Source organism: Astatotilapia calliptera, chromosome 15 (assembly GCF_900246225.1).
Source record: "Astatotilapia calliptera chromosome 15, fAstCal1.2, whole genome shotgun sequence".
Lineage (NCBI taxonomy): Eukaryota > Metazoa > Chordata > Actinopteri > Cichliformes > Cichlidae > Astatotilapia > Astatotilapia calliptera.
Genome location: NC_039316.1, coordinates 34,600,299 through 34,611,277, shown reverse-complemented (window position 1 = coordinate 34,611,277; position 10,979 = coordinate 34,600,299). Strand labels below are relative to the sequence as shown.

General features: G+C 38.8%; 1 protein-coding gene across 3 annotated transcripts in view; it reads right to left on the bottom strand.

Annotated features, from left to right (window-relative positions):
• LOC113006913 (adhesion G-protein coupled receptor D2) overlaps window positions 1-5,675 on the bottom strand; it is a 95,146-nt gene extending 89,471 nt beyond the window's left edge. For 2 of the 3 annotated variants that reach the window (XM_026143164.1, XM_026143165.1), the window contains exons 1-5: window positions 5,522-5,675; window positions 5,391-5,427; window positions 4,562-4,586; window positions 3,529-3,753; window positions 2,630-3,271 (exon numbers count right to left, since the gene is read on the bottom strand). In XM_026143164.1, coding sequence (XP_025998949.1) covers window positions 2,630-3,271; window positions 3,529-3,753; window positions 4,562-4,586; window positions 5,391-5,426 — 928 coding nt within the window. In that variant the 5' untranslated portion in view covers window position 5,427; window positions 5,522-5,675. Of the gene's footprint in view, window positions 1-2,629; window positions 3,272-3,528; window positions 3,754-4,561; window positions 4,587-5,390; window positions 5,428-5,521 lie in introns of those variants that run through there. The other variant, XM_026143166.1, reaches the window with a different exon arrangement.
• Between the last annotated feature and the right edge of the window lie 5,304 nt (window positions 5,676-10,979).

Below are 10,979 nucleotides of genomic sequence, written 5' to 3'. Positions count from 1 at the left end.
ACATAACGGGAAATGATGAAGGGCAGCAGCAACATTATGTAGGCCATCAAATTCGGAGGGTGCATTTTAAAATTTCTGGTTAATACATGAGGATAGTCCAGCATGTTATGTTGTAGCTCTATACTATCGAAACAAACATGTCTTTCCTGGGGCTGAGCTCCTTTAAAATAGACTGGGGTCAAGTGGGACACTGTCCTGTTCTAGCTAAAGATAAGAGTATACAATTAATACTTAATATACAACTCAAAAGCCAACAACTGTGATGTTTGGGGGATTACTAAAAGCCCCATTGACAATGAAAGACGAATAGAGGTTTTGGAGCACCACAGGCAGCCATACTGATGACTTATGGTACACTAAGGAATATCACGGCTCAAAAGCATCTTTTTGCTGCGATTTAATATTAAAAGTAACTGTGACCACCGATATTCTCTAATGCAGCGGTCCCCAACCTTTTTTGCGCCACGGTTTATGCCCGACAATATTTTCACAGACCGGCCTTTAAGGTGTCGTGGAAAAATACAACAAAATAAAACTAGTACCGGTACTGAAAAAAAAGAAGAGTTATTCATAACACACGTGAAAAGACCCAGGAAAACAGAGTTAAGGATAAAAACGATAACAAAATAACGCTGAACACCGATAAAAACCCTGAAAACCATACATTTCACACCTGACCCTCAACTCTCGCGGCCCGGTACCAAACGACTCACGGACCGGTACCGGTCCGAGGCCCAGGGGTTGGGGACCACTGCGCTAATGTATTTGGACTTTTTAGTGAATTGATCACACCCAGGACGACCTGTTTGTTGCAGCAATACAATACCAAACCGCATTCAACATAGCTCTCCAGTAAAAGAAAAGTCTGAGCGCTAAGCTGAATGAAACTGGTCTTGGCATGTGCTGGCATTCGATTCAAACTGAGCAGGAGTGGAGCTGTAGATCAAAGTTATTGCTTTTATATATGCTAAAGCACAGTCATGGTTATAAACTGCTAGATGATGTTATTTAGTATAAAATGATGTTTAACTTCTAAGTGTAAAGCTGATATTATTTCTAATAATAATAATTTGTATCCATAGAGGACTTTTCCATGTTATACCTTGTTGCCACAACATTAGAAGCAAGAGTTTATAAGGTGCTGGCTTGACCCATATATTCTCCAGGTTTCAATATGACTGAACATATGTGGTATGCGCTGGAAAAACATGTGTAAACTCTTGAAGGCTCCGCTTTCCAGCTCACAGGACTGGATCAGCCACTAACGCCTCTGTCCCAGATAACACACAATGCTTTTCGGGGCCTTGTGAACTCCACGCCAAGCCATAATTGCTCTGGATGTACAAATGGTGATCTAGCCAGTATTTGGCAGGAGTTTTTAATGTTGATGCTGGATTGTGTATGTCTGAGATGGTTTGATGAGGAAGAGAGAGAGAGGGAAAAATGAACCCGCCTGACAGAGTAGCAGGCAGTGCCAAGATCTTTCAAGTCCAGTAACTGAAGGAAGGCAACAGCCACCCTACAAACATTACATTGATCGCATTAAATACACACAAACACACAGAGATAGTCTTTAAAAGACCTGCAATTAAATTCTGATTGTGTGAGAGAAAATAAGTGACTGAATTCCAACACGCTGCCTTTCTACACACTCGGCTCCAGCAGGGAAAGGGAGATTTTTGGAATTTCACTGCTCATTAGAGACCATGATGTCAGAAGGGGAGACGTCTGTTTTGAAGGGTGGGACTCGGGGTGATATGAGTCAAAAAGCATTTACCAGAAACATCAGCAGCCCCACCAGCTGCCAATTACAACTTGGTCACTAGCTCCCTTATTCATTTTAGGGAGGAAGGAAGGGAGGGAGGGAGACAGATGCTGAGAGTGTGCCTGTGTTTGTTTACTAATGTTTAAAACTTGAATAATAAATGGTCATTGGTTGCCACTATAGCAAACACGACATAACATGTGATCATAGGATATTTACACATCTAGTTGTTGTTTTTTTAAATCTGTAAATGATCTGATTTTGTAAAAGAGCCAATAAAAATAAAATGAATGACATTTAACAGTTTTAGTTACATTTTTTTTTAATACTAAGAGATGTCATTTATGATTAAACTGCTTCTGTGCAGTTAAACAGTTTCACTATTTCATGACATCACTTTTGGTTCTAGAAGTCAAAGCATTTTTAGACTTTTTAGATGTGATCATATTATGACTGGTTAATAATGTGGGTGTAGAAGATGATGGGACAGAGACTGAGGGTTATATCAGTAATATAGGTGGAGTTAACTACAACAGGCCAGCTTAGATCTTTTGTTATGTCTGACGTTACTGAAATGATTGCAGTCAAAAATGACTTTCAAATGGACTCTCTGTAATCGTTTTTCTGTACAGCAGCTCCACCCAGGCCCAGTGCCAACCTACTTAAATTGCAAACACCAAGTATAAGTAATTCTACCGCTGGAGCTTGTGGATAGATTGAGTCTCTTTTGTCTTTTATAGTCTAAATAACACAAAACTCCATACTTTCCTCTAGTTGGTGAATAAATTTGCTATAATAATACATAGCCTTTAAAAACCCTTCAGCTTTTGACCATGTCGTCTGATTGCATCCTGATTAATGTACCTTGACATGGGCTGTCACTCCACTGCTTTGTAAGGGAGGTCTCTATTTCCATTGCTGCTTCGCTCCACTTGAACACCAGCCCAGAGGAAACGGGTGAGCACTTCTTTTCCATGCTGGAAATTTCGCTGCTGTTCAGTACCCGATTCCAAATGTGGAGTTCTGTTATGCTCCCCGAGAATGATTCGTCACTCTTAAATGACCCCCCAAAGGTGTCCTGCTCCTGCCCGATAATGAAAAAGCCACCATTTTCAATGCTGTCCATACTGTTTAGGCCTTCAGCCGCATACACAACGTGACCATGAGCATATATTGCCCAGCGTCCACCATTCTGGCTCCAAGAAACGCAGACAGAGTGCCAGGAGTCATCATAGTTGAAGGCGTCATGGTAAGGCCCGTGAATGCCATGGACGAGCAGAGCCAGCTGCACAGGCTTGCCCTGGTTCAGGTTTGCACGGAGCTGGAACTCATTAATATATGACGGAATGGAATATGAAAAGACTGTGGAATGGCCAGAGCAGTGCGGATTGAAGCGCAGAAGGGTGCAAACAGTCAATGATCCCATGGAGGGGAAGCTGTACCGAAGACGGGCATGCGTCCTGTTCGAGCGCCCAGTGAAATTTAGAATGAGGGTCTTGGAGGACGCTTTGGTGTCACCACAGAGAGAGAGAGAGGGAAAAAAAAGACTATTAAGAAAAAATGCTGTCACAAATATTGGAAAAGATAGGAGCTAATTATAAAAAATCACTTTGCAATCCTATTTTTACTGTAAACAGCTGGAAAACATTTAAATGATTAAGTAAGCAGGAATTTGTCTGGACAAGAAAAGCAAAAAGAAAACAATTTATAAAAGGACCAGCACTAATGTCAATGCAAAGTTTTAAAAAACCTACTAAACCTACTTGTGATGCGTGTTATGACTTTCTTGGCAATCCACACAGACTGAGAGATGTTCAAGGATTTTAAAAATTTGGTAAGCTCCCGGTTTTCTTCTGCGTTGGAGACAGTAGCTAACGCCCCAGTGCGCTGCTTACACATTTCTCCAGCCCTGTTCCACTGCAGGCTGTCAGGAACATAGGCATAGTAGGATACATCACAAACCTGGGTGATGGTTTCCAGGAGAAAGGCTGCTCAAAAAAAGAAGAAACGTGAGAAGACAGGTAAGGAGGTGTGGCCAAACTGAAGTGGTAAAATACAGACTAAAACTGACTGAGATTCAAGTGAAGTTTTAATCCTGCCCATATCCTGACCAGGGCTTTGTTGTTATTATTATTATGGTTACAATATCAGCAGTGCCAACACGACCAATTATATTTGTGAGAACAGGCCAGACATGCTTGTTTATCATACAAATGACATCTAATGAAATTTTTCATTCAACATTTGAACGAGTCCATTTTCCAAACCTCTCGGTTCATGCAGAGGAGGGTTAGGGTTTAAAGCACCTGCCAGTTCTCAACTTTGGTTTTTATGCTATTTACAACTAACCATCAGCCAGAAAATAGTATAAACATACAAACAAAAAACCCACCTCTACTACTGTCCTGCATCTCACTCTGGCTTGTTATTCTTATATTTATTTTATATTTAGTTTAGTTATTTTAGTTGTTCGTTTTCCCGAAAACAAAAACACAAAAAAACTATAGTACCTAGGACTGAAGTGCAAATGGAGACCTTTAATTCAAGTGGTTTTGCAGTTGCACATTATCAGAGGCTCAAAATTAACTGGCAAGCAGTTTCAGACAAACAAAGCAGTTGATTCATGATCATTCATCATTGGGGTGAAACAAAACAAAATAACCCCCCACACACAAACACACACACACACAAACACACATTTTAATCATATGTATCATAAATGACTGCAGTTCCTAGTTTAGTTACATCATGGGTGAAGAGAGAGAGAGAGAGAGAGAGAGAGAGAGAGAGCCTCACCTGCTTTATAGCTGTGAAAACAAACCTGTAAGACAAGCACAGGTGTTTATGTAGCTAATTTTTAAAGGTATAAAATAATAAAGATAACTGGGCACCTGTTCACTAAGGAGTGCAGCAAGTGCCAAAATGAATTAAACTATACATCATTAAATAATTAATTGGGCCGGGAATTAATTAAAGTTTGAAGTAATTAATAAATTCAGTACATTAATAATGATTAAGTAGTAATTCACTTCATTTAAAATGTTTGATGCATATTTTACTTACTTTGAATTTTAATCAATTAATGATTGTCCCATTTGATTATTCGCCATAATTAATGATGCATTTATCTTTCAACTATTTAATTATATTTACTTTTTTTAATCTAACTACTTGTTTGGTTAAATAATTATGGCACTCGTGGTCCTCCATAATATCACTGCCAGCCTAGCCTCCTCGTGTTTTTTGTAAAGTATTCCTTTAAAAGACTATTTCATATAAAGTAGACATTAATAAAACTGTTGACCATCCAGCTGTGCTACTTTCACAGAAGTCCGTTCATTGTATTTCTCTAAAATTATGATAGTTTCTTGGGAAAACTCACACTGTTCACAAGACATGTTTACAAAAAAATGACAAGTGAGAAAAAGTGACAGCGACCAAAATGAATCCTCTCGACTAACAAAAGGTTTCTGATTTTCTTTACCTTCTCGAAACAAGTGAACCGCTTCAGGTATAAAACCTTTTTTGCCCCAGTTTGTTTGAGGAGAAATGAGCTCATTTAAAAGATGACAAAAAATGTAATAAGAAAAAAACATAAAAACACAAAGATGTGCCAGCTACTCACAAGCAGGCCCAGACTGCAGAACAATATCCTTTGCATCCTGAAATTAAATATATGCACATTAGCAGGGAATCCAATTCGGTTTCCTGCTCCTACGAGTCCTTGTTTCAGTTAAGCAAAGCAGCTGTTTTTACCTGAATTATTCGCTCCTTTTTGTGCGTCTTCACATCTCAAGTCGTAGAGTTTACCCAAGTTTTCTTCTCTGCTGTGTGCTCACAGCCGCTTACTAAAGTACAAGAAGACTACCAGCCGCAGCAGACTCCCGAGAGTATGCAAGGAGGATGCAGAGGCAGGCAGCAGTAGAGAGGCGTGGGTGTTGTTGAAGTCGGCAGAGCGGGGTTATAAAAGTAAGGTTCGGGGACCTCCGGAGGCCTTACAGCTTTTCCCGACTGGTCTCTTTAAATGTTAGGCTTCCACTCATCAGCAAATGTAAATCTATCTAGCAGTCCAAGTTAACTGGACTGGACAATCTATAGGTTGTCAAAATTTATTATGAGGATAAGGAAAACCTTATATACATACATCAGCATAACTTTGTGTTGAACCTTGGGGGGTCAAGATCTCTGTCTAAATAAATAAATAAATCTGGGTAAATTCCCAGATGATTAACCCTTTAAGACCTACCATAGAATCAAGTCCGCCAGAGCTTATATAATATTTTTACATGGTGTAGTGCCATTTTTGGGAGCATTTCAAGTTGCTATCAATACAACCATTATACCCCAAATTTTAATAATATGTTTGCATTAAGTGCATAGAAATTACATAAATTGCGAAAAAGTGCAATAAACTACAAAAAAATTGAAAATCGTTTTTGCTTTTTTAACATATATTTCTAGTTAGAGAAATTTAAGAGGCTTATCCCTCAAAACTGTAAATACAAAAAAGTTGCACAAAATAGTTTCCTACCACAGGAAATTAATTTTGAGTGTCTTCATAGTTTTATTTTTGAAATACACCAATTTTTATACACTGCAGGAAAAACGAAAATAAATATTATACTGCAAATTTGCAAAAAAGCAGCATGTGCATCAAAATAAACTATTTCCAGCAGTGCAATATGAGTCCTAAGCATCCCAGAAACGACACAGAAAGTCATAAACTCAAACATAACTTTTAAAAAGACCAGTATAGGCCCTGAGGCCCTGATGGTAAAAAAGACTACATTTCTGCGAAAATGACGTCACTTCCGGTTTCGGGCAGGTAACGGCGGACATGCAAAGGTTTGCGCTGACGTCTATTCCAACGTAGGAAGTGGTATGAACAGCTGATCGGATCGGCAAGGCATGTTTCTGGAATATTATGTTTTTGTTCCTGCAAGCGCTTTTTATACAGTTTTTGCAAAGCTTTATGTGGAAGGAAACCGTGACCTAGGACAGGCTGATGGCATAAGATGTAAGTACAACTCCTCCGGTTTCATATGCAAAAAAAATTATTGCGCTAGCTTACGTGATTGCAGAGCTACCGGGATTTAAAAATAGTTACGCAAAACAGAGCGTGCCCGCTCCGACCGGCTCTAAAGGGTTAAACATGCAACTATTTTGCTGGTAATACCTGAAATTGACTAAAGAAAATCAACAGCCTAATTATGCAAGATAATTCATAATTTTATTGGGGGGGGGGGGGGGGGTATATTGGGGGGATCATAACCCCCCCCCCCCCCCCCCCCCCCAAACCCCCTGGAAATTACGTCCCTGTATGCATAACTGGTGCTGTTGGAGCTGAAACTAGAAGACTGGCTGCTTTGTATTTACTGTGAAGTGAGTGTAGTGCAGGGACATCTTTAAAAAAATTATGAGCTAACAATCAGTGATGGAATAACAGCGTTACAAGTAACCGCATTACTAACGGGGTTACTTTTTTCAGTAACGAGTAATCTAACTAATTACTATTTCTATCGTTGCAATGCCGTTACCGTTACTAACAAGAAAATGCGATGCGGTGGCATTACCATTTTACTATTTTGAAGCTGTCTTCAGCTTACCGCATCCTATATCAGTGGCAGGGAAGTAGCTGTAAGTAATCTGGGCGCTACAGCTTTAAGCAGCTGCGCTGCGCATTTGGTTGTTTAGATAGAGGGGGAAGTTTTAGGAGTGACGGCGAGAGAGAAAGAGAGAGAGAGAAAGAAAGACAGGAGAAAAAGAGAGAGAGAGAGTTTTGAGATCTGACAGATTTGTGACGTTTAGCGTGTTTGGAGTGTGTAGTTAATGTGTTGTCTTGTGACTGCTGTCTCCAGGTAGAAAACAGGAGTGATACACCTGCTGTCAGGCCTGCAGGTATCAGGCTGTGATGTTCTTCTTTATAGTGGACAGAAATTTTTGGAGTGGCACAAATAATTTGTGTGGCATCTTATTGAATCTAGAAAACCCGATTGTTATGTAAATAGTTTAAAATAGTTGTAAAAAAAAAAAAGAAAAAAAAGAGGGGTAAAAGGTGGCTGCAAATAGCTTTGTTGTTTGCAAAACTTGTGCATATGATTTTTAAAATTGACTATTTATATTTACATTTAAAGTTATGAAATATGTTTCATTAAACATGTTTGTGGTTGTTACAGTAAAAATATAACTTTTTCTACTCAGATTTTAAGTTTTTTGTCTGATTTGAGATCAATTGTGTTAATACAATATGTCAAAATGAAAACATAACTGTAAATTCAGACGAGTGTGGTTGTGCTGAAAAGGATGATACCAAACAAGGCAAAGTAAATAGTTTTTAAAGGTGAAATGTAGATGTAAAATCAAAAGTAGTTAAAAATAGCCAATTATACCCTGCACCCCAGAGGGTTAAAACATTTTTTTTTAAAGTGACACAATAGTTACTTTTCAAGTAATTAATTACTTTTAGAATCTTGTAACTCAGTTACTAATTCAGTTACTTTTTTAAAGAAGTAACTAGTAACTATAATTAATTACTTTTTCAAAGTAATTAAGCCCAACACTGCTGACAATAAATAAATAAATAAATAAATAAATAAATAAATAAATAAAATCCTATAAATTCACACATTTCTCTGTTCCAAACAATAGGACCAACCAAGCCTGTGTCATTATTTGGTCAATAGCAGCTTGAAGCACCCCATTCCCAAAGTCAGGTCAGGAGTACTGTGGCTAACTTCTTTCTGAAAATCCCATGGGCCACACCAAATCTTAAATTATCACTCTAAACAAAATCTATCAGAAAGTTATGCATTTACTTGAAAATGTTATTAAAACCCATAAACAACGCAGGTTGTTAGCTGTTGCCATTGCTACCCAGTTATATGCAAAGAGGTAAGACAAATGTGTGACCTACCTGCTATATCACAAACGAGCCACCTTATATGTTTCAATTAACTTTTCATATAAATAAATACATTAATTTCTAAATATTTACCAGTAGTACATACTTGTGAGTAATTTCAAACTGGATTTCTGATGTACCCACAGTACCTTTGCAACCCACACTTTGGGCATCGCGACCAATAGTAGAATCATGACTGAGGAGAACATTAATGGACCTATGCAGTTCAGACCTTGGGAAGTAGGCTACTTATTAGCTCATGAGGCTCTCTCCAAAGCACTTGAAACTTGTAAATTTTTTATAAATGTACTGTGTGTTTATAGATATTATCCATGCCAGTTTGTGATGTGGATTAAGAAAGGTTGTTTATGCTTGAAGCAAACTGTCACAGTTGGCTGCCCGATTTTGTCGAGCATCTCCTCTGGAACTGACCCAGAATAGGCACAAACATCTCACACAGTATAAGACTCTTCTAATAAAATAATAAGTTCAAGGTACTTAGAGAATGTGCACATTTCCCACTGTAAATGTAGTCCACAACATGTTTCACCTCTTAATCTTTTGAGTTTGCTATATGTCGGGTTGCTGTGGACCCCAGGTTTGTGAATGCAATAACTCAAGAATGAGGTAAATGAGGTAACACAGAATTTTCAAATCAATACCATGGTTGTATCTACTGAAAATCTCTGTAAGGCTTAAATCTCAGGGACCTTGACTTCAATTTCAGAGCTCAACTTTTCTAAAGAAAAGAGGATTTTCACATTTATATCGCAGGCATGTCTACTAGGACAGCGGTCCCCAACCTTTTTTGCGCCACGGACTGGTTTTTGCCCGACAATGTTTTCATAGACCGGCCTTTAAGGTGTCGCGGATAAATACAACAAAATAAAACTAGTACCGGTACCGAAAAAAAGAAAATTTATTCATAACACACGTGAAAAGATCAAGGAAAACCGAGTAAACGATAAAAACGATAACAAAATAACACTGAAAACTGATAAAAACCCTGAAAACTATACATTTCACACCTGAGCCTCAACTCTCGCGGCCCGGTACCAAACGACTCACGGACCGGTACCAGTCCGAGGCCCGGGGGTTGGGGACCGCTGTACTAGGAGGCTAAAGGGTAGCACTATATTTAAAAAAAACAAAAACTAACAATTAGCTGATGCTTAAAGCTGGTTCATTTAATTAACATCCAATTTGTATCAAATTAGGTCTGATTGAAGGACTGATATGATGGTAAGTTGTCCGCTGCTCTGCTTTGAATATTGGTAAGAACTTGACACAGAGATTACTTAATGGATTTTAAGCAAAATTGTGCCTAAGTTTAAGAACATATTCATCAGTTGTTTTTATTTTTTTAGGCATTTTTTTTCTTTTAAATTTTCACAAGAATTGGTAGTTCCCCTAGAGTTTTGGCCACCCTAACAATCAGGTGATTCCCTATGAGCAAGCAATTAGCGACAGTGGGAAAGAAAAACTCCCTTCTAAAAGGAAGAAACCTCGACAGAACCAGGCTCAGAAAGAGACAGCCATCTGCCATGACTGGTTGGGGTGGGGGGAGTGAAAATTTCAAAGAAAAAGAGAAAAGCCAAAGTGATAATTATTGGAGCCGCTTAATTAATTCTTCCAGTGTAATTTGCTGTTAATGGCCTTTTCCAATCCCTGTATATGTTTTTGTTACTTTTGTCCAGGGTTGAAGCAATGCTGGAGATTGATTCTGTGTGATCTTTCTCTTTTCCAACTTGAAGGCTGCTGAGAGACCATGCCAGTGCAGGCCTGGGTTGAAAAAGGGATGGTGGAGATCCTCCGAGGGTGTTATCCGCTGGTTTGGATTCAGGGCCAACATCTGTTTGATTAGGCTGACAAATAAATGTTGTCTATTTTCAGGTTTTTCGCTATCTTCCAGTACTAGTTCTTCAAGGTCATCAAGACACTGGTTTTATGTATCGAATATCCTTGGATTGATAATCTGTCTCATCTTGAAATTGCCTTTCAGTCTTAAATGTCCAGCGCTGTCCATTATCATTGTCTTTTATGAAATAGTAATTGGTGTAGAAGCCAGAGTCTAAAACATGATCTAAAACATGAACAAGTTTGACTTTGATGGGACACTCATCGTGGTCCACAAACATTATGTTTCCAGGTTTGAGGTCAGCATGCACTATTCCCAAAGAACCCAGGTGGGACAGAGCATTTGTGAGCTGATGTAACACTGGCCTCAATTCACTTATTGCGAGACCCTGGTTATTCCAGTCCCGCAGGCTTTGATCGAGGAGTTCAAAATCTAAGCAGATCCGCTGGTGGTCG